Consider the following 26,721-nt stretch of genomic DNA (forward strand, 5'->3'; position numbering starts at 1 on the left):
GAACCCGGCCAAATTCCCAATAGGGTGGACCCTTCTAATCCACTTAGAGAGGCACTCTGTGAATTACCTTGAACACTATTAAAAGTACTGATGTTCCTGGTGGATACACTCCATTTTTAGAACCACAGAGAGGGGAAGAGACAGAGAATGAGGAAAATCAAAATGATGAATTAAGAGGTGAATGGATCATGAGCATCTGGACTGGTGACATCCTGCTGGTGTGTACCTAACCCAGGTCTTGTGATGAGAAAAGGAGGTTTCAAAGAACTACATCATCACTCCAGAGACTTCACAAATTCATGAGATCAATATTCAGTATTGGAAGAAGGAAGCTGTGTAAGCAGTTGTGGTTACACACACACACGCACACACACATACACACGCACACGCAAACCACACTTCATAAGATAAATCTCCTTCAACAGCCAAAGAGAAGAAAGAATAAAACATTACTAAAATTAATGAGTGATATGCACAAAGCCTGCATTTTATGAACTCTGTGGATATTATAGACACATAATCGTGTTTAACACTATCCAATAAACTATCAAATACTACCAAAATTATATACTACAATAATTATGTAAATGAGAAGCCTATTAAAATGACGGAAACAGTGCCACTGGGTTATGAAGCAGTGCCTAGCAAATGGCCTCTTTGTTTTAGCTGCTCTGATGTCTGGTCCAGTCCGAGATGGCCACTACATACAGCGTCTGGATTAATGACCAGTGGAGCTTGGCTCCAACTGGCTGCCTGAGTTTCAGTGGCGATTCACCACACTGAAGCATAAATGTGGCAGAGTAGCCATCAATAAGGTTGAGGGGCACGGACAGCTCGTCTTTTTAGTCCCATCTGATTAAAAAGCAGAGGGACAAAAACACATCCAAGGTCGGAGACAATGTCCAAAACATTGAGCCTAGACGATGGACATCTGCATGTTGTGACCTGACACACGGAAGATAAAGAGTCTGATTACAGCACAGATTACTAACCCTAGCTGTAGCACGGAGCAGGTGGAACGGGTCACATTTAGTCTGGGCCTGTCCTGGACTAAAGACTTGGAGCGGGACTGGGTCTAGGGAAAAAAAAAAGAGACAAAGGAAAGGTGCACACCAGTGTGAAGGTTTCTTTGGGGTGCGACATACACACACACACACACACACACACGATGACCCCTAACGCCACATTTATAACAGCTGTCTGGGATGTGTATTCAACAGGAGATGCGTGATGAGGCTCCAAAAACAGACCATAGGACGCTGTAGAACAAGGCACAAGACAAGGGACCTGCAACAAGGCAGAGGATGTTCGTGTCATCGGGTCCCGGCGGGATTACCATGAAGTAATTGTTTCTGCGTGCGGAAAAAAAAGGAGCGAATAAAGCCAAAGCCATGATGAGAAAGATCACAGCTGGGACAGGGCCAGCACACTCAGGCCACCTGTTCCACACTGCAGAATCAGCACACAGCAGCTCACACTCCCACCAGAACTCCAAGCCATCTGTGCCTACCCTTACATAGCTGTGTGTGTGTGTGTGTGTGTGTGTGTGTGTGTGTGTGTGTGTGTGCTTAACAACTTACCTGTACTGCGGAAATGCCTCTCTTGCTCTAAACAGCCCTATATGAAGAGCTTATAACTAACCACTAAAAACCACGCAGAGGAGATCAAACTGGATTGAGTGTAATGAGCTAGATTAGAGGGGAGGTTGGGGAGATGTTCTCCTCAGTGGAGAGATCAGTTGTGCGAGTGGCGCTTCGAGCAGGCGTGCGAGACTCAGCCTGCTGCAGTTCCTCCTCTGCAGGCGATCGTTACGGGGATTTGTTCTGCTTACGCTTATAGTCTTACCAGATCAATGGCAAACACATGCACTCAATCCCACTATCAGTTCTGAGGGCAAAGCCTTCGTTTGGGGGGGGGGGGGGGGTGCAGTGAGGTGGGGGTGGGGGGGATTGTCGTCCACGCTGCTGCCGGTTTGGGGCTTCTGTGTTCCTGAGCCCCAGTCAACCCCGAACAACTCCCCCCTCCGAGATCACAGAGCTAATCGATTAGGAGCTGAGAAGCATTTAGTGCCATCATTACACGGAGAAACAAATTCATTTAGTGAAGCGCTCATGTTCGCCTTCAGAGGCCTGCTTCTTTTCTTACCACTTTAAAAACATACAAACAGCGAGAGAAAACACCACGCGTACAACATGGCTGCTAAGGACACATTTGAAGTTTGTTCAGGTGCTTTGGGCATGTTCCATACTTACCTGCTTTTCTTGTTTTCCTTAGAGACTACATCTGTACTATGGCATATACTTTAAAGTCATTAGAAATACAGAAATCACTTGAGAACACTTTCCTGTACAGGTCAGGAATCTGGATTTGCTTTGCCACACATTACTGCGGTTCTAAGGAGTTTCACAATATTTCCTTTATCTGCTCCTCAAGTGTGTGTGTGAGTGTGTATATAAATGAATATGTGTATTAACGTGTGTGTGTGTGTGTGTGTCTGTCTTCGGGGTTGCAGAGATGTTTTTTTTTCCTTCACTTTTGGCTAGGAACACTCTGCATTAGCCAATTACAGCAGGGCATGAGGACATGAAGGTGGGGTCTACATGTGTGGGGCTGTTACATCACTGAAGTCATGTCCTACTTCTCTGGTAAACAGGACCAATAAAGCCAAATCGAGTTTGCATCTGGAGAGCTGCAAAGACAGGGGAACAGTTCGGCTACGTTCACACGGCCAGGCTGAAGTGCAGTGATGTCTTTATGTGACTGATCTGATTTTTTCAAGTCCATGTGGATACACAAATCTGATCTTTTCAAATCAGATTTGATTCATTGTGGCCATGGGGCATGAATGAGATGGAGGTTCAGGTGACTTAACGGGGTCAGAACAGAGGAGAAAAGCCCTGACCACAGTGACTGACCACAGTAACTGTTTGTTTGCTGTTTTTCAGCCTTCTCCCCCCGATCATGTGCAGGTGAACTCTGGTACATGAGCTACTAATGTGGTCACTGTGCCTGTTCGGGTACGACATTTTTTTTCTCATTGGTGACGCAGGTGGCCTGTGCAGAAACATATCAGTGCGTGCAAGTGTTGTTCTGTAGGTCAGACACGTTGACGTTACAGACACACTTCTAATAATGCTAACCGAATCCTATCCGAGCAAAAAAATCGGATTTGAACTACGAGGCTTGTAAAGTGACCATAACCAAGTCCTATCTCTTACACTTCTGACCTCTGACCTCTTCATGAAACACACTCCAGATTACAGACCACTACTGACTGAAGCAAAAATGCACGCGCGCACACACACACACACACACACACACACACACAATTGTTCTGCCCTATTTATAGGTAGATGCAGAGCCGGAGTGGCTAATCGGGAGATTCGGGAGGATTCCCGATGGGCCGGCTCATGTCAATCTCTAGTTTGGGCCGATTGGGATGGAAAAATAATCTTGGGCCAGATTTGCGCATGAAACTCCCGGGCTGAAAAAGTGGCCCACTCCGGCCATGGGTAGATGATCATGTAAAAATGATGGAGAGGAGATCACAGGAGGCACTGATGAGTTACCAGATAAATCAGCTAACTGAGAATTAGTAAAACAGATAGACACAGATAGAAAGAAGAGAACGTGAAAGAGAGTGAGACATTGGGGAAGAATGAGACACATATTTTAAGTGCATTTGTTCTTCACTTCTTGATATCATAGTTCATAAATCATGCAAAATACCTCTTCTGACAGTGTGTTCACCTCAACATTGTTTACAGACCTTTCACCCCCCCCCAACGAGTGCTACAGGAGATTCTCCTCTGGTGTGCTCAGACACGCAGTCCGGATGCGCGGGTAACAGGAACGGGGGCGCTGCTCTCTGAGGGCCCGTCCTGGCGCTCCCTACCTGAGGAGAGAGACGCTTTTGTTCTCTGATAAATCAACACTGTCAGTTTCCCACGTTGCCGAGACTTGGCGGAGACCGCGGGGGAGACAAACTGCGAGTTCACCGAGTGATCGCCGTGGTTTCGCTGCTACGCACGCGCCCTCCTTCCTTAACTTGCCACTTTTTTTTGCGTGCTTTTTAAATCTGCGCCGTCGCCACTAACTTTCATTTCAAAGTTCTGATTGAGGGTTCACAGACAACAGAAACCTCTTTGTGCTCATCCAGATATCAAAATGTGGATTCTGACGTCCACATCATCTGGGAACAGATGTTAGTTAAAAACTGTGTGTGTTTCACACACATCAGTTAAAAACTGATGTATATCAGCAAAGATAAGCAACACATTCAAACATGCACCCGTAATGGTTTCACCGGTCATACATGTCCAGACTCCTCCGATTTGCATGCAGTCTGTACACAGTCTGCCCATCCAGGAACGGCCGGACGCTACAGGAGTGACACCACGACAAGCAGAGTCTCAGAATCTACAAATACAAACTACGGTTTTCCCTCCTGTGACAGTGTGTTCACACAGTCATGGGGTTCGAGCAGTCCCTGGCAAAAATACCCAAACTCTGTGGTTAGGCCAAGACACTGCAGTATTTCGCACCAGGACAGAGAAATGTGAACTTGTCCATGACACCTTTTCCTCAAAACATCATTTCCCTCGCTGCATATGAGAGAAAATGAGGCTGTTTGGACAGGCTGTGTCAAACCTGGCTGCCAGAGAAATGCAACTGGGGCAGAGTCTCCGTCTGAGCTGGACACAGGATTCACCACAGCGCAAAGGCCCAATAAATCACACACACCCCGATCAATTCTCCTCAGCCAGCAGCCACAAGTGGAGGCCTCAGCCGAGGACAATTTACGGCACGTGATTCTTAGCGACAGGCTTATCTAATCGCTATATTAATTACTATCATTACAATAGTATCCTGTCAGCATGATGTGCAACTCGATCTACATGCGTAAAAAAAAAAACAAAACAAAAAAAACATTACATTACATTTGTACATTAGGGAATTCATTTCCCATCACAGAGGAATTTGCCATTCACAGATGTGACAGGTTGAGATGTTGACTCCTTTACTCTCCTAATGTAAGGGGGAAAATGGCACCTTGGCAGCAATTTGATTTCAATTCCAGTACCATTAAGATCATTGAGGTTAAACCACTTTCAGACTCACATCCTATTCAGACAAAGACAAGGAGACAAATTCTCATATTATCAAAGACATTCGCTTTTCTGTCTGAGGGAGTGGAGGAGTCTCAAATCGTATTTAAGCAACCAGCCAATACAAGTACATTAAGTCATTAACACATTTCTAAAGAGGCCAATTTGTCAAAGAAATGCAGTTCAGCTTCTGAAAATGTCCCTTCTCTCAAATGTCGGAAACGATTTCTCACTGTGGGAAGCAGGTGCGTGAGCCGGATGGCCAGATGCAGCCTGGCCTGATCTGAGGAGAGAGAGCAGGAGGGTGGAGGAGGTTATGTAGGAGGGCGGAGGAATGTGTAGGAGGGTGGAGGAGAGCCCGGAGGAGGGTGTCAGGGCGGAGGAGAGCCCTGAGGAGGGTGTGTAGGAGGGCGGAGGAGAGCCCAGAGGAGAGCCTGGAGGAGGGATTGGAGGAGAGCCCAGAGGAGGGTGTGTAGGAGGGTGGAGGAGGGTGTGTAGGAGGGTGGAGGAGAGCCCGGAGGAGGGTGTGTAGGAGGGTGGAGGAGAGCCCGGAGGAGGGTGTGTAGGAGGGTGGAGGAGAGCCCGGAGGAGGGTGTGGAGGAGGGTGGAGGAGAGCCCGGAGGAGGGTGTGTAGGAGGGTGGAGGAGAGCCCGGAGGAGGGTGTGGAGGAGAGCCCGGAGGAGGGTGTGTAGGAGGGTGGAGGAGAGCCCGGAGGAGGGTGTGTAGGAGGGTGGAGGAGAGCCCGGAGGAGGGTGTGGAGGAGAGCCCGGAGGAGGGTGTGGAGGAGGGTGGAGGAGAGCCCGGAGGGCGGAAGAGAACTCCTCCCTCACCTCCGTGCCGGCTGCTCCCTGGGTCCTGACCCCTCCTCCCCTACTGAGTCTTTACACAGGAGAGTGAGATGGCAGCCCTCCTGATGCCTGATAAAAAATACATACCCCTTTCAAATCACCTTCGCCATTCACCTCTCTCTGTTCACAGGATATAAATAACCACAAGTATGCTGGAGCCAGAGCTGCGGAGCGAAGTGCACTACATGAACTGAAGTGCACTACATGAAGGGAGCGACTGAGATCTCCTTTCATGGCCCCTGATAATGTGGCACAAGCCCACGAGGAGCAGGAGGGCTTAGTCGTCCCAGTCGTCCCGCGGTACTCAGCCGTGTTGGGAGGAAGCAGGCAGATGAGGTTCTGGTAGTGGGGACTTGTAACCACTTCCAGGACACGACTGCTGGTGTCAGGTAGAGTTTGGTGGGCTGCTCGTCGTGTTGCCAGTGACGTTAGTGTCACCATCTTGGTCCGTCTGTCTGCAGGGCTGCAGTGTTTATTATTCATAGGAAACGATGACTTCCTCGAGCCCATCAAGGTTTCTGTGGTTTCATTTGGAACACAGGTTTCAGAATAGAGAAAGTAGGCCAAAGTTAGCATTCTACCACATGTGTACATTCTACAAAATGTTGCCTAACACGACTGCAGTGTACAGCCCTTCTGATTTACATCCTGTCAGAGGCGCCTGATTACTGTCCTGTGGGAGACACGTTTCTTTTCCAGACACATGGCTGAGGACTCATCTGCTTCATGCAGTGTGTGTGTATGTGTGTGTGTGTGTGTGTGTGTGTGTGTGTGTGTGTGAGAGAGGCTGGTGGGTAATTGCACAGCAAGTGAGTGGGTCAGAGTTCTCCCATTGATCTGAGTGAGCAACTGGTGCACATGGAGCATTTATCACAGCAGCCATCAGGGGTTCTTGCGGGACATTGGGAGGCACCTCAAATCCATTTCACACTCCCAAATAAAAACAGCCTGTCGGCACAAAACAGCCTATCGGCCGCAGCCATCAACGTGAAGGACGGCCCTCCAGTAAATAGGATTTGGAGTCGCGTGCAAGACTTTTACACGCTGCAACAAAAACAGAACAAACTCATAACTCTCCCGTTTGAGCGCTAGCCTCACATGCCCACCCCCCCCCCACACACACACACACACACACACATCCCAGCACTCTGCTGTTTAACGAGGCCTCACGCCGTCCCGCTGCCAGAGTAGGAATGCCCGCTATGCCAAGAATGCAGGATGGAAGCGTTGTGCGGAGCAGGCCCTCCGTATAAGGAGGAAACCACAGCGTGGCCCCTCAGGCCCGGCCTCTTCCTCTACGTCTTCCTCCCTCTCCTTCCTCAGTTTCACCCCCCCACTTCTCTCCAGGATGACAGTGAAAGGAGCACACGTGTCCTCAGCAGCGCTCCGGGGACGACCTGGGCCTCCTCAGGACGGCACGTTTACACTCACGTCATATGATTTCGCACAAATATAGCTGCTCTCTGTCGGACAGTTGATGATGATTCTGAACTCCATTAGAACCAGAAGCAGCTATTGGCCATTTAGACACGATGAAGGAAACCCAGGATGTGTTTGAAGAGCTCGGCACACACAGCCCAGCGCCACTTCCTGCTGGACCAGGACTCTTCTGTGCTGCAGGTCAGAACAACACTAACGGCTGTCTGGAGATGACCAACCACACCATCTGATCTTCCAGAGGCTGATGTTTCTCCTGGTGTCTCCTTCCTGGGTGTCTCTCTCTTCCCCTCTTTCACACTCAGGACGCCCCTCCACTCTCTCCCTCCCTCTCTCTCTCTCTCTCTCTCTCTCTCTCAGAACATGTGCAGTAGTTCTTCTGCGCTCCACTTTGGTACTGGACTCTCCAGTCCAAACAGACCGGCAGGTCTCACTTCGCCAAGGCCACAGCGGCTATAAATCACAGATGGGCTCAGACCCACGACCTCCGAGGTGAAGTTATCACACGCCCCACCCCCCAGCACGCTCCGACTCCAGCAGGCACAGGAGAGCAGCAGTGTGAGGGGATTATCTAGGGGAGGCCTCCATCTTATCCAGATCTGATGTCAACACAGATGACTCTCACTGTGCTGATTAAGGAGCTTCTCTGAGACACTTTATATATTGACCATCACTAGCAGATACTAGAGGAGAACAGGAGGTCTCCTGCCACAAGAGGTATGCTCCTGTGCCACACACACACACAAACACACTCACACACACGCACACACACACACACTCTCTCTCTCTCTCTCCCTCTCTCTCTCTCAGACTGGACAGGATGATCCAGTAAGGAAACGACTCCTTCAGTGATTAAATAAACTCCTGAGGCCCCTTTCTCCCTCCCTCCTTCTCTCTCTCTCCCTCTCTCTCTCCCTCTCTCTCATTGAGTGACTGCAGCCAGGCTAAATGAATGCATGCCAGAAAGGAGGTTTGAGCCCCATTATTCCAGCAGTACACACTAATGTGGCAAAGTGCACTCGAGCTGCTAGTCCCTCCGCCCACACCCACACCCACACACAAACACACACACACAAACACACACACACCCACACACAAACACACACACGTTTCTCTTTTAATAGAACAGCTCAGCTTTCATGGCCAAACCTCTTCACTGCATTAATACCCAGAGGACAGCGCAGAAAGCCATCGGCCCAAGCCTGTGCTTTTTGTTTTTGTTTGTATATTTTCCTTTCTCCGCTTTTTTGACAGCCTGCTTTAAAAGCCGTCAGACTGTAATCCATGAGGGGTGACTGGCCAGCTCAGAGAGACCCAACTGGAGAGGGCAGAACGCGATGTGCAGGGCTGATGGGGGGTGGAGGGGTTGAGACAGCAATGCCAGCCCTCCAGGTCCACTGTCATCTGATCCTTCTCCCTGTAGTGGAGGCCACAGACGGGGAGAGGGCCGCAGACGGGGAGAGGGCTGCAGACGGGGAGAGGGCCGCAGACAGGGAGAGGGCTGCAGACGGGGAGAGGGCCGCAGACGGGGAGAGGGCCGCACACGGGGAGAGGGCCGCACACGGGGAGAGGGCCGCAGACAGACGGGGAGAGGGCCGCAGACGGGGAGAGGGCCGCAGACAGATGGGGAGAGGGCCGCACACGGGGAGAGGGCCGCACACGGGGAGAGGGCCGCACACGGGGAGAGGGCCGCACACGGGGAGAGGGCCGCAGACGGGGAGAGGGCCGCAGACGGGGAGAGGGCCGCAGACAGATGGGGAGAGGGCCGCAGACAGACGGGGAGAGGGCCGCACACGGGGAGAGGGCCGCAGACGGGGAGAGGGCCGCAGACGGGGAGAGGGCCACAGACGGGTAGAGGGCCGCACACGGGGAGAGGGCCGCACACGGGGAGAGGGCCACAGACGGGGAGAGGGCCACAGACGGGGAGAGGGCCGCAGACGGGGAGAGGGCCGCAGGCGGGGAGAGGGCCGCAGACGGGGAGAGGGCCACAAATGGGTAGAGGGCCAGATCTTCACCTCAAGATAAAGGCTTCTTTAATGAGCTCTCTGGACCTGCTATGATACAACTTAGCTCTGTAGCACCTTGGAAAAACCCAGTCTAGGGTTAGAGCTAGGCAATAATAATAATAATAATAATAATAATAATAATAATAATAATAATAAGGTGTTTAAACTAAAAGAAGAAACAACAATGCCAACAAAGCAATAATAATATTGGGCCAGTGCAAATGTACATAGTAAAGAATTAACTTGTCAGAGTTTGGCTTGTGCCTGTTAATACTTGTGTTGTAGTATTTTGATTTCATCCTGTAGACGCAGGATCAACCAGTCATCACCTCGCTCCTGCAAAACCTTTAGGCAGATAATTTCCAAATTCACAACCTTGGTATGACAGCCTAAACATGCGAGATTACCTGGATTACCTTAAAACAACACATGCACGTTCAAGAACACGCGTAGTACATCATCTAAGGATTGAGAAGTTGGGTGATTGGTATTCTGCTAGAGTCCTGTTTATTTCCCCAGCCCCCTCTCTGCTCTCTGATCTCTTTAAGAGGAGAGTGGTGTTCAAGTCATTGCTGGTTTATTTCATTCATTACTTTAGAGCTGTTCGAGGATTAGCTGTTCATAGTCTCGTGTGACACAACTGGACTCAGGCCAGCACTCTGCTTATTGAGCATCTCAGACCAAACAGAAGCCTCGCAAACGGTGCCTGTTACCTCATATCTCAGCAGACCTGCTACTAAGTGTGTATGTTACAGTGATGAGTACACAAGCACGTGACCTTAACGGCTGTCTGAACCACTTTGGGTGGTTCAATATCGGGGTGTCAGGGCACAGTTCAGTCCTGTCTGGTGTATTCAAATGTCCTGCTGACTACAGTTCAGGACTGGGATGAGGTAAAGGTAACTCCAGAAGAGAAGCTGCCTGACGCCATGCAAGCTTTTCGAATCCCAGAGTCCTGCCATAATGACGGAAGCCGTCAGTCTGAAGCTGGGGTCAGAGGTTAATCAACTCAACTCCAGGTCACTTAGGAGGCTGAGGTGTTACTTAGGGACCAGTTGCCATGGAGTGTCACACTCGGATGCAGGCGTGATGGCAACGATGCCAGCAAGCTTTGTTTGAATGTTAATGGCCCATTTGACTCACTCCAGACCCATCAATAACTGTTACACTGGTAACGATAAAATCATGCAGTCCAATTATGCATATGTACATACCGTAAACTCTTTATGCAAATATTTAAATGTTGTTGAATCATTATGCTCCGATCACGTCAACAGCTTGTAAATATTTTCTTATCAGTAACTGTGATCTCCTCACGCCCGTAAGGCCCAGCACATGTGAATAGATATTTAACACGTCGTTTTTATTCGCCCTAACTGCAAAGTCTATAAACACTGAGTGAATTTGCTTCCATCACAGTGCAGGAATGCCTGCAGTATTGCTCACCAACACTTCTTCCACTGACAGGGGACACATGGATGATCGTTTCCTGTCGGTGTGAAATCTCATCTTCCTCAAGTAGACTACTTCCACTCCAGCTGGGAGCCATTTCTGCAATTAAAACCTCTTGCTTAAGAAAATTGCTAATTTTGGGGTTTTTTTTTATTATGTAGTTATTTATGACATAAAAAATGAACTCTTATATTAGAATTGATTTCAATTATTTTTTCCTGGAATGTAAAGCACTTTGTGCAGCTGCAGAATAATCACAAGACCCTAAATACCCAAATGGCTCCATGATAACGGTTGCACTCACATAGTGCTGGTCAGAAATCACTATATGAGCATGGGTGTTATTCTGGACCAGGGCAGGTCATTCTGTCCCAGAGCAGCATACCGAGGGCTACAGCACGTCCGAGCGGTACCTCTGCCCCGACAATGAATACTGCGAGAGCCAGAAACATGCTGAGACCTCCGATCTGGTCTGCGTGTGGCACAGAACGTGTTCATGTCTATCCAACCTGTGATAACACAGGGAGGACTGACCTGCCTGCTTTAAATATACAAACATGCCACTGCTAACACGTCTCTGGCCGAAAGGCTAAAAATCACTTTCACTTCCTCCACTCTTGAGGGGAACAGAGGAAATTATTATCCTGCAGTAAGGCTCATACAAAAACGCAGAAGCTGAGAGTCAGCGGAACATTTGCACTGTATCCTTCTTCTCCTTCACAAAAAACCTCGGCCCACATCCCACACCCCCCTCTCACCACTGGGCTCACACAGTCAGACCCCTGCTTCTGTGGAAAAGGCTCCAACAATGACCAGAGAATTTGTGTAAAATGCCAACAGTGGCAGCTAAAACGAGCAATCCGAGTTCTCCATAGAATACAGAACACTTTGCTGGTCTATTTAATAAGCCATTAGAGCTCGTCCGAACCTTTCCCAGTGCTCCACATTGTACTGTGTAATAAGAACAATTCCTATCAGAACTGCAATTTAAAAAGCTTTTAAAGATTAGATTAGACTTGTGGAAAGCAATGAGCTAAACGTAGGCCAAGAGTAATAGCAGGAAACAGCTAGCAACATTAAACATCTTGGGCAAATTTGATAACATTATACATCAATGCTCTACAATTAATTACAGAGAACTAAAATGAGTACCTCAGGGTCCTAAACTTCTTCATTTATGAATACTGACATACTGACATGACCTAAGTTGCACTACAATAAATATTAAAATAACTGGACTCATCACGTCATCCCTACGGCAAACCTGTCGTCTCCATAGCAGAAGTGAAGAGAGGAAGGAGGCAGGGCAGGTGTGGTGTTAAAAGAGAGCAGTGTTGCAATGATCCGTCTGTTTCCATGCCGTGTGTGTGTGTGTGTGTGTGTGTGTGTGTGTGTGTATTAGCAGGGTAACCGACTAATAATGAAATTTAAATATGCTTGACCTGGAAATACCACACACACACACACACACACACACATAAACACACACTCACTTTTTTATGGCCAGACATACACACCCACACACACACACACACACGTGTAGTTTTCACTTGAACTCACTGCAGAGAATTTAATCAGCACGCCACATTGTAAAGAGCAGACAGCCTTGAGAAGAAACTGTACAGAACGTTTTTGTGCCACTTCCTGTTCTTGTCTAAAGTCCGATGAGGAGCCGCTGAAGTGAGAACATCTGCTGTAGTAACAAAGCTGAACCCGAGACCCTCTCAAGGAGTATTGGCCATCAGACAAACATCTCACGACTGCTGCTGCAAACAGGTCCACAGGTCAGCTGCTTCACGTGCCTCGTGGAGACGCGTGCCTCGTGTGGACGCGTGCCTCGTGTGGACGCGTGCCTCGTGGAGACGTGTGCCTCGTGGAGACGTGTGCCTCTGCTACTAGTGGTATTTACCCCCTTTTGTATAAAAGCAACCACATATCAAAAGGGGCTCCTCTAAAATCTGACCCACAGTCCAATGTATAATGGCCAGGGCAGTGTGTGTGTGTGTGTGTGTGTGTGTGTGTGTGTGTGTGTGTGTGTGTGTGTGTGTGTAATGTTGTTGGGAGGCAAGGAAGTGTTAATGCCACATTTTGCCAAATAACACCTGCACTACCAAATCTCACCATCATAACACTGCATTACAATCAGCTCTCTGTGTGGTTTCAGTGATGTGAAGTACAGCAACTCAAATCCAGAAGTGCTCAGAGCAGTCCTCTACGTAGCAGGTCTAGAAGTGCTCAGAGCAGTCCTCTACGTAGCAGGTCTAGAAGTGCTCAGAGCAGTCCTCTACATAGCAGGTCTAGAAGTGCTCAGAGCAGTCCTCTACGTAGCAGGTCTAGAGCGGTTAAGCCATTAATTACTTATAAAGCACCATGATTTAACTCCACCTGTCCTGCTGCTTCACACACAGTTGGAACTTCCAGGCAGTAGTGAACACTGCACACATTTACAGCTCCACAGACGTGAACAAGATCCAGTTTTTGTGAGTGTTTATTTCAAACACAACTCAGATAGCTTTCACCGAGTACTGCAAATAAGAAATCTGAAAAGATGCCAGCAATCTTGTGTACCACAGTGTACCCCAACCCTGTCAGCTGTGTCTATAGTCAAAGCTTTTTACTGGAACCTCTCCTACATCGCAGAATATGTGCGATTCAGACCTGGAGAACGATGTTCATGCTCACACAGAGTCAGATCCCCACAGCTGTGAAGAACTTCAGATACCTGAAATTGGGAACATGTCACACTGTGGCTTCCTCCTCTTTTCTAGCGCTCATCACAATGATTTCACACCATCAGTGTGCACTACTGCCTGCAGGAGATTGGTAATGCTGAGATTAGATGGCTGAAGCTGGAGTTAATCCACACTCTCTCAGCTGGAGTCCCATTAAGAACAGCAGAATTCTGGGCTGCCTACGGCACACAATTAGGAGAGTGTCCAGTGATGCAGGATGTCCAAAGATACAGAATGCAGAGTGACACAAGATGTCAAGTGATGCAGTGATGCAGGACGTCCAGTGATACAGGACGTCCAGTGAGACAGGACGCCCTTACGATACAAAACACCCAATAAGGCAGAATTCAGAAAGAGGTAAAGTGGGCTGATAAGCAAGAGTGACTGTTATTATGCTGAAAATATATAATGATAATGAAAATATATAATGATATATATAAATATATAATTATGATGAAAAAGAAGTGCTAGTTATTGTTAGCAGCGTTTTAAGCTAAACCAGCTGAACCAGGGATGGGCAACTGGCGGCCCGCAAATAGATAGATAATAATTTAATAATTAAAAGAAAAAAAAAAAACGATAGAGCAGGACTTTTTTGTTTTTGACACGTAGGGCTACGCCCCCCTCTCCCGTGTCGGTGTTGTTCCTTGCCCGGTTATCCCGCCCTGCGTGTCTGTTGTCCTGGTTTCCCTCTGTCTGCCATGCCCGTGTCGTCATTGTGTTCAGCTGTGTCTAGTTTAGTCCTGTGTACTTGTATCTCTGTGTTTCGCCCGTTGTCTGTCATTTGTGGTTTGTTCGGTTTTGTGGATTATCTCCGTCATCGCTGTTCTGGTATTTTCCGTCTCCGTTGTGTTTCTCCGTTGTGAATGGCTCTCCTGTTACGACTCCTGCCTGTCCTGTTGACCACTTGGACGGCTCTCCCGTTTTGACCCGTGCCTGTACAAACGACTTCACCTATGGAATTCCCCTTATTAAATCTCGCTCTTCTAAGCATTTGTGTCCGCCTCCTCGCTCCGCAGCACGCTACGCGTTACAGTTTTTTGATATGAAGGAGTTCAAATTCCTTTTTGCACTATTTTACTAAGCAAATGTTTTGTCTTTGTTGCTTATTAAGGACAAGTTAATGCATTTATATGCAGAAAATACAGTTGTGATCAAATTTATTCAACCCCCACTGAAATAAAGTGTTTTGGCCAGTTTGACATTGATTTTGATCATTTCAGTCATCTTATTTACAATTATATCAAAGAGGCACTTATAAATTAGACAAACATAACATAATATTTATGATGGAATAACCACAAATGTCTTTACTGTGCTCACATCATTATCAGTTTTATTCAACCCCCTAGTGACATTATTTTTTAGTACTTAGTACAACATCCTTTTCCAGTTATGACAGCTTTCAAGCGTGAAGCATAGCTTGACACAAGTGTCTTGCAGCGACCTATGGGTATCTTAGCCCATTCTTCATGGGCAAAAGCCTCCAGTTCAGTCACATTCTTAGGCTTGCGCACTGCAACTGCCTTCTTTAGGTCCCACCAGAGGTTCTCAATTGGATTTAAGTCTGGTGATTGCGATGGCCACTCTAGAATGTTCCAGCCTTTCATGTTCAACCATGCTCTAGTGGACTTGGATGTGTGCTTCAGATCATTGTCCTGTTGGAAGGTCCAACGTCTCCCAAGCCGCAGGTTTGTGACTGACTCCATCACATTTTCCTCCAAGATTTCCTGGTACTGAAGGGAATTCATGGTACCCTGCACACGTTGAAGCTTTCCTGTACCATTAGAAGCAAAACAGCCCCAAAGCATAATTGACCCCCCGCCATGCTTCACAGTAGGCAAGGTGTTCTTTTGTTCATAAGCCTGGTTCTTCCTTCTCCAAACATAGCGCTGGTCCATTGTCCCAAACAGTTCTAATTTAGTTTCATCTGACCACAGTACACTGTTCCAAAACCTTTGTGGCTTGTCCACATGACTTTTGGCATACTGCAGTCGACTTTTCTTGTTCTTTGGAGTCAGCAAGGTGGTGCGTCTGGGCGTTCTGGCATGGAGGTCTTCGTTATGCAGTGCGCGCCTTATTGTCTGAGCTGAAACTTCAGTGCCCACATCTGACAGGTCTTTTTTCAGTTCCTTAGCAGTCACGCGGGGATTTTTCTCCACATTACGCTTCAGGTAGTGCACAGCAGTCGCGGTCAGGATCTTCTTTCTGCCATGACCAGGTAACGTTTCCACTGTGCCCTTTAACTTGAACTTGCGAATGATACTTCCGATAGTGTCTCTTGGAATACTTAACAACTTCGCAATCTTTTTATATCCATTGCCATTCTTGTGAAGAGCAATAACCTCTTCTCTTGTCTTCTGGGACCATTCTCTTGCCTTCACCATGCTTGGAAACACACCAGTAGATGTCTAGAAGGAGCTGAGTATCACAGTCCTTTTAAATCTGCCTAATTGGTGCTTATCATGCTTGATTGCTGCTCGTTGACATCCACAGATGTTTTCAATACCTGATGGAAAACACTGGAATGAACCTCTGTTCTTAGGAGTGGTAGTCGTAAAGGGGTTGAATAATTGTGTCAATGAAGAAATAACAAAAAGGCCATTTAATACTTTATGACAAAAAAAAATTGATGCTATCTTAGTTGCATTTAGTTCTTTAACAAGTCCTTGTAAGATTTCATTATGAACACAATTACAAATGTGCACTGAATTCCATAAAACCCTTCGCAGCATTGGGGGTTGAATAAATTTGATCACAACTGTAGATGTATGTTGGTGCAATAAACATACAGATCCGAATTCATTTAAAATGTGTTCTTATTGAGAATAATTAGTAGTGTCTTTCATAAGTGTATGGTCATGTGGCCCTCCAATAACAGTGCTGAAAAATTTTTGGCCCTCTTTATCATGGAAGTTGCCCATCCCTGAGCTGAACTAACAAGACGATATGGCATGACAAATACCATAAAAGGCCTGGCTGGTGTGTTAAGATATGTTCACTAGATAGGCAGCTACAACCCAGCACACTACAACGGTGACTCATATCACAGGGACATGGGTGGGATCCACAGGCTTCATTTTGGACACGCTAACACTCGCATGGTCTCTGGGGCTCAGGAAACACGCACCTGCATAATAATAGCTGACTGAATATAGGATTTAGTCCGTTAAGTAGCTAAGAGAGTCTAATTCTGTGTGGAAGTAGGGTAGGGAGTCTGGGCCTTATGTTTTAGAAGGTAACGGTAACGCCCCACTTTAAGAAAATCGTCCTCTTGCGGCTCATACGGAAGCGTCAGATAATTTCACAATTGCTCAGGCTACGGTGGAGGACCACAAGAACGCGTTTAAGACCGTGTGTCCTGCTTGCGGCTGACGGAGGCCACGTGGAAACCAGACACGTGAATCTTTCTGAAGAATGAGACTTCAAAATGTTGAGCAATGGCTGAAATATACTGACCAGAGTCAGTGGCCTAAAGGTGAGTGGTATCCTTTCATCAAACACTACCGTGGGAAGTATAGCGCTTCTGATGCACTCGACTACCAGTCAGAAACAGGTCTGTACACTGTTGAGACTGCTAATAAAGGAATTAGATATAAAAAGAGAAAGTAATCAAACCCTTAATTTGAATCTCCTTTCCTAAGCAGATAATCACACCCTTATTTGACAATCTGCCCGAGCATCTAATTGTACTCGTTAATCAATCTCGAAGTTTATTTGTCAACAGGAAAGTCCTTGCGGATTCGCTTCACACTGCAGAGGCAAACAGAGCGTCATCTTCGGTCTGAAGGCCTACGGCAGAGAGAAGAAAGCGAGACCAGATTAAAATCTTAATCTGGTCTCTTGAGATACGACAGGGGAGCAGTGGTGTGTTTTCTGAGGCAGCAGTCAGCATGTAACCTCATCCCCTATGCTAACTTGAGTGAGGAGATACGTTGAGGTCCTCATTGATAAAGAATGTCACAGCACAGGAAGGATTTTTTCTCCATGTTTGCTTTTCTTAAGTGATTCTTCAAAAAAGAGCCAAAAACAAAGCAATCATGAGGCTTTTGTTCCAACATACAGGGCTGTGGACTTCTGACATGAACAGAACAAGAACACCTCAATGGTATGTGGCTGAATAACGCTGACAGAGCCCTAGCTGTACTAATGAATGAACACAGGCCAAAGAATTTTTTTTTTTGTGAAATGTTTTGTTTGCAAATGATTCTACAATTTATTATGCTTGATTCTCCCTTATTGGTGGAGAAATTCGTAAGAGGAATAAAAAAACAAATCTGTGCTACAGCAGGAACCAAATGGTGGAGGATTGTGGCGGGCGGGCCTGGAGCCGAGCGGACCCGTTCAGCACGCAGCCAAAGGGAATGGGATTATCACACCGCCCTCTCGCCCGCGCTGGGAACATCACCCCTCTCAGCTACGTAAAATCCTATTACAGACTACCTTCTCCCGCTGCCTTTGCCATGGTTTGGGTTACGGGAGAACGCGTAAACAACCAAACAGCACTCGCCGTCACGGCTGCCTTTAAGTCGATGCAAGTCGTGCGCGAGAGTTCAACTCTCGCAGGCGTCCCCAAACACGCAAACGTGCTGCCACCTCCACAGCACGACGAGCATGAAAGCGGGAGGCAGCAGACGTAACAGCAACATTAAATGCGTGGCAGGACATTCCTCAAAATGGAGACAAAATAGATTTTGGCATTACTTGTAGTTGATTGAATGAGTAATGAAGCTCTTTGGCCATGTTGTCATCACACCTGACTCTTAGAGAAGGGGGGTGGGGGGGGGGTGGGGGGGGTGGAGACCCTGCAGGACCTGGAACCAGAAGGCTGTGAGATGCGTGTCCCCAGCAAAGTTCAGGGACACGATGCCACCTTGTTGCTCGGGTTGTAGCTAGACATCTTGTATTTTAGTCATTGAATGGTAAAAGCCAAAAAAAAGGAGAGAGTTGTGGAGAAATGTGCAGTTGCGATGCAGATAGCGTTGTGTCCCAGACACGGCGGGCTCTGCTCCCATTCACAACATTCTTTGACCAAACATGGAGATGTTGCAAGCACAAGAAATGCTTCTTCCTGAAAGGAATGAAAGGTAGTATTTTTGCTCCTTCCAAATGCATCAAGGCCCAACTCCACAAAAACTACTGATACAATTTCACGACTCCCACAGCAAGACAAAAGCATGTCTGCTTGTCACGGCCACAGGACCCTGCTGCGACAGAACCAGCTGCCTGCGTGTACCACAGGGACACGTGCTCAGCAAACTCCCAGACGCCAGCTCCCCACAGACAGCCAGGGGGAGATGATATTTGGATAGGATCTGAGCCCCTGCATTATATATAGGAGAGGATGTGTTTGATGATGAGCTGATTTCAGGAATCCTGGGCCAGGCTATGTGCATGTGACGTCTCCAAAACGCTCCAGTCCAGAAAAAGCATCTACCGCCGAACTTAGCGGCCCACTCCAACACACGCCATGCTGGACCTGTTGCAGGTGAAGCCTTTAACGTACGCCATCATGGAGCATTATCCAGCGCACGTTTCAGCCTAAATGTGCTGGAAGCTTCCTGCAGTAGAAGAGAAGGTGGCACTGAACACACACAACAACAAAACAACAAAAACCACAGCAAGCAAAGTGCTGAAGCAAGAGTGGGAAGTGGGGAGTGTGTGAGACAACACACACAACAGAGAACGGAGCACACGCAAACACACCACAGAATTCAAAGCACACACAGAGAGAACATGGAGCACACATGCAACACAGAGAACACAAAGCATACACACACACACACACACACACACACACACACACACACACACACACCACAGAGAGCACAGAGCACACACCAACACCATTTAAGCGTGGCAGTGACGGCAGCACAGGCTTCAGGCCTCGGCGTCCAACATTACCGGAATGTTTACAGAAAAACCACAAAGGAACAGCAAGAGAGCTCAGATAACTAGTTATCTAAGTTTTTAGGCCTGTAACACATTACCAGCAGAAACTGCAATATTTACACATTTCAAAGCAGAAATTTAAAAGCCATAGGAAGTAAGAAATAAATAGATGAAGGTTATCTGAGCGCAGAAAAATGCATAGAACACAAAGGCCTACAGCTGTGTTAAATGTGCAACTGAACGGCACACAAACCTGCCACTGGATCACTACTACAAAGAGAAAACGTGCACAGGTCTCACTGACACCTGACACAAAAGGTGCGCTTTCCTCTGCTCAAGCACATAATGGTGTGAAGCAGCAGTGAGCATGCCCCGTGCACACGCGTGCGAGGCCACAGCTGCTCCACAGGGGGCGTGGGGAGAGCCCGGTTCGGTTCCTCAATCATCCCTGACCCAACACATTAGGCACAGTGAGCTCAACGGGGCTGTGACAGGGATCCGTCCAGCACATCACAGCAGGGGTAACAAAACCTGCACCAGCACACACTCCTGTGCCCCAGCACAGAGTGAGGCACTCACACACACACACAGGAGCAGAGATAAGGAAGGGAGAGAATACTCACTGCATATCCTGTGTGCCTTGGAGTGCAGAGGAGCCGTGACTCTGTGGGAGTTGTCAGTGAGAGGGGTCGACAGGCAGGCCTTTATGCTGTTAAAATGACTCACACGCCTTCTTCCTCCCGCACTGTGCAGCTACAGCCGTGGAGAGGTAAACATTCCCAAATATGGAGACAAAAATGGGAGAAAGATTGGGGGCAAAAACTGATCGAGCTTGCTTTTGCTGTGTGGAATGCCACTCCTCATACTGCCCAGCGTCATTGGGAAGCCAAAAAATGTGGTTCGTAACGTTTGGAAAGATGTCAGAATGAGAGTGATCTAGTGGCGGTGAGTTCTGAGAGAGGCAGCCAGCTTGGATCTGGTTGCGAAAGGAGATCCAGGAGAGCCTGCTCCATCCTGGAGGCCTGTGAGGAGCACGACGGAGCCCAGGTGAGGCCACACAGGAGGGGAGTGAGGGAAGCACGTGTGTGTGTTAAAGATGGAGGCACAGTAAACGTTTGTCCATTAACAGGGTGATGAAGCACAATAAACACTCCCGTCTACAACACAGGGCACCTCAACACAAGGGCAATGTGAGCACTGTGTAGAATTTGTGTTGAAGCGTTCTTACACACCCACATTCCCACACTCATGTAGGTTTTGTCTGATTCAGCAAAAAAAATAAATCACGCAATTTGTGTGTACGTGTGTGTGTGCGCGCATGTGGTGCGCGTGTGCATGTGTGTGAGACCGCCCAAATATGAAAGCTTCTGTAGCAATCATCAATCAATCTGAGTGCACAAAAGCCTATTAGCATAAGTTTTCATCAGGACCCACAAAGCGCTAGTTCCTGGAAAAAAAAAACTCCAGACACACCACTAACATTATCTAGTACACACCACTAACACTATCTAGTACACACCACTAACACTATCTAGTACACACCACTAACATTATCTAGTACACACCACTAACACTATCTAGTACACACCACTAACACTAACACTATCTAGTACACACCACTAACACTATCTAGTACACACCACTAACATTATCTAGTACACACCACTAACACTATCTAGTACACACCACTAACACTAACACTATCTAGTACACACCACTAACACTATCTAGTACACACCACTAACATTATCTAGTACACACCACTAACACTATCTAGTACACACCACTAACACTAACACTAACTAGTACACACCACTAACACTATCTAGTACACACCACTAACACTATCTAGTACACACCACTAACACTATCTAGTACACACCACTAACACTAACTATCTGGCTGTATAGTAAAGGATGATAAGCTTGCTCAGCTTTCATGGCCGTTTAGCTGCAAGATGCCAACCCAGTGAAACTACAGACAGGCGAGGATCCTTCTACTCCATCACTCAAAAGCAACGCACCACCACGCCAGCCTCCACAAACATGGACTTGATAAGCTCATACTTACTGTGTGGGTTTGTTCTCCGAAACACGCAGGCCGTAATTACAATGCGATGGAAAGTAGGTTATTCGTTTCATATGGTAAGACAACCACAACATTTGTAAAAATCACAAAACGAACTCTGCTGATTGGTTCACATAAATAATGGAAGAATGTGGTATGAAACTAGCATCATCTTCACATAAAACAGATAAACACAATTAACAATGTTTAGTGTTGACAGTCTACTCTTAATTTAATTAAAGTCAATAAACACAGAGCCGTTTTTGTCCTCTGAGCTGATCAAATGGCCAATACGCTGGTGGAGAGTTGGGGAAATCGCACTCCCTTTTCTTCAGTCATTAAGCAAAGTGTTTAAATAGCGTTTCACTTTCGAGCAGAGCTAAAATAAGTCTTTCATGTCTGAAACCACAGAGGGGGGTTTTCAGAGGTAATAATAACCCATTTATAGGGAGGTTAAAGAGGGGCAGAGTGACTGAGTCCAGGTGATTAAGAATGCCTAATTAACCATGGCCGTGCTCCCCCTCCGAGGGGTGGGGTGGGGTGGGATGGGTGGAAACACAGCCCAGTCTTCAACACACTGGCGAGAAACAGAAGCCACCCCCGCCCCGCCCCCAAATGAGACCCTAAGCACAGGAGCAGAGAGAAAAGATGTGTGATTTTAACACATCCTCTGATCTGTAGTCTCTTCTGATCAGGGTAACGCAAAGGCAAATCTCCATAAGTGAAAGAACATCCAGAGACAAGAGTTTCTATTCCTCAAACACTCTTAAAGGTCTCAGTCAAAGTAGGGGAGGCTATTATATGTACACATACCTAAGTAAGAAATGATAAACACATGGAGAAAGATTATTATTTAATAAATAATTTCTGCCTGATTGTATGACAAGAATGACAGGGGTCCAAGCATCTCTATATGCACACAAGCCAAGACAACGCCAGTGATTCAAGAGCTTTCTAAAGACTTTAACAGTTACGAATGTTCACACTGATTCAGTAAAAGTGCTTTCCTAAATATACACACAAACTTAATTTCACATTGCATTGCCTATATAGAAGACATTTCACAATCTAGTTGCTATACGGTTCAAATGTTGAATGGATTGGACACAAATTATGTGAAAACACTATAGAACGTGGGTGCAACAAAGGACCATCGCTCACCAAAGCTGCTCTATGGCATCTGGCAATAACATAAGATCCTGAGGAGAAAAAAATATACTTATAGAGTACCTTCATGTCCTAGTCTTAAGATCCATATTGCATAATACAGAATATAGAAAGACCATTCAGACAGACCAACTACAAAATGGCATATAATCAAATGTTAATTCTAATGTCCAATTCTCAGCCACATCTACGACAAAAACGATGACTGCTGTCCATAAGTGGTTTAACCATGCAGGCTATTGAACAGACATACCTCTAAAGATGGATGACGACCATGACTCAGTCCTGAGTCCACTTACACTCCAGACAGCTGTTTTTCCAGGGTTAGACAAGGACACACATCTAAATCTCAGGGCTGAACAGAGAATTGCAGCTCTAATTCAATTCAGCTGGATCCCTTTTGATCAGCAGAGTAAGTGACAATCGACCCAGGCGGAGGCAGACTGCCGTCTCGAACTGCTGTTACACACGGATTGACATCTCCAGAGAGTGAAGACTGGCCTATCACGGCAACAATACAAACACCTCTGACTTGATAAGAGAACCACTTTGGTAAGTATAAGACACTAACAGGAGCCCAATTCTATCGGCACTTGACTGAAAGGTAAATTGGTGTAGGTTTCAAAGGAATGGGCCTGAAGCAGATATGTAAAGACATGAAGGTGTTATTCACAAACATGAATCATGAGCAAGCTAAGAAGAGCTAAGCTAATTCAGACCAGGAAGGCCTCGTTTATTAGACAGACTGTCCGTATCTCACAGTATGCGTGTTTATAGACTAGGGCTTTATTTCATTAGGTCCTTAAAAGCTTACTTAGGTAGTCTACGTATGTCAGGTAGTCTATGTATGTCAGTCATGTTTCAGCTCATTCCTTCCAGGGGCGCAGATGGCACTGGGGACGGGGGGGACATGTCCCCCCCAGATTTATATTGACCCCATCCGAAATCTAGCATCTAGATTTCGTGTCCCCCCCAGATTAATATTGGTCCCCCTCACTTCAGAATTTCCATCTGCGCCCATGATTCCTTCTACGTTTCTAGGTTAGTGGAGGCTGGTATTGGTTTTATGGTAGCTACGTGTTGTGTGAACCACAGGACAGAGGACCACAATGGCAGTGAGGCTTTGCCTCCAGCCCAACGCCCCCACCACCTCTGTACGCCCCCACCACCTCCACCCCGCCACTGTATGCCCCCCCAACCTCCACCCCGCCACTGTACGCCCCACCCCACCCCCACCACCACTGTGTTCGCAGTGAGCATGGTGAGAAACAAGGACAGGGCTGCTGTAAATCACAGCAGTGTCCATGCCATCTAGACCTCTGGTGCAGACCCAGGACGGCCCGCAGCCCACAGACGGATGCACTGCTTTGGAAGGCGTGGCCACGCTACACCCACCCCCGGTGCACCCAGCCTGCTCCAATCACATGCCGCCGGGCGGGACTTTCACACACTGTTTCACTCACTGTTCTTTATTTCCTCCCATTTCTAGCAGGTCTTATTGGATGTGCGACCCACCTGGAAGGCCCAAAAACTGACTTACAGAACGAGACTTTTTGTGCATAGGTGTGAGAAGGAAGTTCTCCCATCCCCATGAGCAACAGCAGTCACCTGCAGTCCGTGCTTTAAGAGTACCACATTGGAGTGTAGAATTCCTATTCATAAAAAGACCCTATTGAAAGAGCGAAGGGACATATAGCAAAGACAGACACAACATTTAACTCGAGCATCAGTGAGCTTGTCAAATGTTTGCCTTTTGAAGACAATCAGGTTCGACGTTGCTGAAATTAAAACGCTCAGTGAGAAATGACAGAAATTTAGTTTAATGATGGAGCTCTGGTGAGTATTGATTGGTGATTTTCAGATCAATAACAAGCTTAAATATAATTTTTTATAACAGATGAATATCTCACACACATTAGTTACTTGGGACTAGTCTTTGTCCTAGACATGTTTGCCAAACTATGTTAGAAATGTGTGCTTTCCTGAAGTTAACCCTTTTAGGCCAGCATAAAAAAGGAAGTCTTCAAATGACTTCCTGTAAACCCAATTATGTATGAATGTATGGAGCACATCACTGATAGACAGGACAGGTGTATCATGGCAGGACCTTACTGAAAGAAATTAGATACCAAGTGACACATGAAAACTACTAGTGACCAGAGCAGTAAAGAGACAGGGTGGAGAAAGACATGGAGGTTTGGTTATGATGGTGCAGGCTTGTAGTTGGGGAAGAGAAAGAAAAGATTCAAGACGATCTATACTGAGCTGTAGGTTTTCAAAGGTTTAATCAAGGCACACAAAGACTATTCACATAAATGGTAAGTGTTAACAATAACAAACTAGTTCACGCTGATAAATGCTTTGAAATTATGCGATCAAAATGTCAGTGGTTGGGTCTGACTCATATCATTTGAACTTCCAAACCTACACCTTCCTGTCCCAACACATCAATATACCACAAGATTAGACACTTACACGAGACTAGAAAGAAACTCTTCTTGATTACAACCACATCTTTGCAGCGAAATGTGATCATAAATGAATAAACAGTTCTTTAACAAAGCGGTATCATCGGAAAAAAGGGGGAACTGTACGTGGCTAAAGTCAGCTATGTTTAAGGATGTTTTAAAACACTGATTGTTTTCAGCTCGTAACTAAAAGCACAGTTAAGTGGTTATGTGTAGCCCATGAACCTCTAACATTACAGTGATCAATGACGAGCTGCTTCACGGGAGCGCGCAGCACCAACAACAATAAAAACAAAACACTATGCACTCGGAAAACCTAATGACTGTCACGCGCCAAAAACATTTGTTTGCCGATAAACAAGCTGCTCCAAAACACGACGTTCACACGGATACATTTAGCGGTGAAAGCCGCATCTTGGAGCAGATGTGTAGAAGGTGGCAGGATCCCCACTTCCGCATTTTTACGCTCTATCAGGGGCGCGCGCGAGGAAAAGTGAATTGCACGCGGATCCGTGCAGCTCCAACTTCGCCATGGACCTGCTGTGGCACAGCTCGACAACCCACCCGACACCGGCAAAAGCCACACTTTAGATCCCGTCTGTAAACGTATAAAACGGCTTTGAGGAAAAGAAAGCCCCCTTGCCGGAGCGAAGCACACGCCCTCCGTTTGAACGCAGCACTACACGCCGTTCACCTTCTTGCAAACGAACAAACTGCACAAATTCGGCTCGGTTGCACGTTTCAAGCGTAGAAAGAGAGCGACGTTGCTCGAGGCCTCAGACCAAACTCGGATGTGTAATTTGGAGAACCGTTCGCGTTTTGTTCGCGTGTCTCTTACCTCGCTTTCTAAGAATCTGGAGTTTCCAATCCCAGTTAAAGTGAAACTTCTTTTTCCCAATTCTGGGAGAGTAACAGGCAGTGACGTCAGAGTGCGAAATTCCAGCCGCTAGCACCGTCGGTCCAGAAAGTTGCCCATGTAAGGCAGTCTAGCTTAGCTTTGGTGCAATATTGGTTCCTCATAATGCATATTATTGTGCAAACAGTGTAGCAGCTCACATTAATCACGCAGTGTTAAAGGTGTGTCATCTAGTTGCAGAGAGCTGGATATTGCTTGTGAAACAAAGTCCACAAACAGACTTAAAGGCATTTTAGAAGAAGCTTAATAGTATTTTTTAAGGTAAAGTTCACTGACGCACGAGGGGTCCAACAAGAGTGACTTCTAAAGAGTACTTGTGAGTGGACACGCAAGACCGATTCATGAAAGTAATAATTGACAATAAACAAACATTGATGCAAAACAAAATATTTACTTTGAGTTAGGGAGGGAGAGCATTGAAAAGTGACAAAGAATACTACAAAGAAATTTGCCCCCGGTGGTATACATGTTTATAGACAGAAGATGGCCACACTCCCAGGCAGTGATACGTTTTTTTATAAAGTATTTATTTAACTCAGTAACACACCACACATGGCAGATCCGAACGGTCTCGTTAAGTCTGACAGCTTCAGTCACCTCGTGATCTTTTTCAGCAGGAGGGACACGG

At 46.8% G+C, this 26,721-nt stretch overlaps 1 protein-coding gene across 4 annotated transcripts in view; it reads right to left on the minus strand.

Moving 5' to 3' along the window:
* Positions 1–26,721, minus strand: part of lpp (LIM domain containing preferred translocation partner in lipoma) — a 162,657-nt gene that overhangs the window by 110,588 nt on the left and 25,348 nt on the right. The window contains exons 1-2 of one of the 4 annotated variants that reach the window (XM_077015106.1): positions 26,016–26,184; positions 993–1,075 (exon numbers count right to left, since the gene is read on the minus strand). The exons of 1 other annotated variant lie outside the window; for it this stretch is intronic. Coding sequence is in view for 1 of the 3 variants with exons in the window: in XM_077015104.1 (XP_076871219.1) it covers positions 20,099–20,103 (5 nt within the window). In the remaining 2 variants the exon portion in view is untranslated. Of the gene's footprint in view, positions 1–992; positions 1,076–20,098; positions 20,251–26,015; positions 26,185–26,721 lie in introns of those variants that run through there. 2 more of the 4 variants (XM_077015105.1, XM_077015104.1) reach the window with 2 other exon arrangements.

The sequence above is a fragment of the Brachyhypopomus gauderio genome, chromosome 8 (genome assembly GCF_052324685.1).
Source record: "Brachyhypopomus gauderio isolate BG-103 chromosome 8, BGAUD_0.2, whole genome shotgun sequence".
NCBI lineage: Eukaryota > Metazoa > Chordata > Actinopteri > Gymnotiformes > Hypopomidae > Brachyhypopomus > Brachyhypopomus gauderio.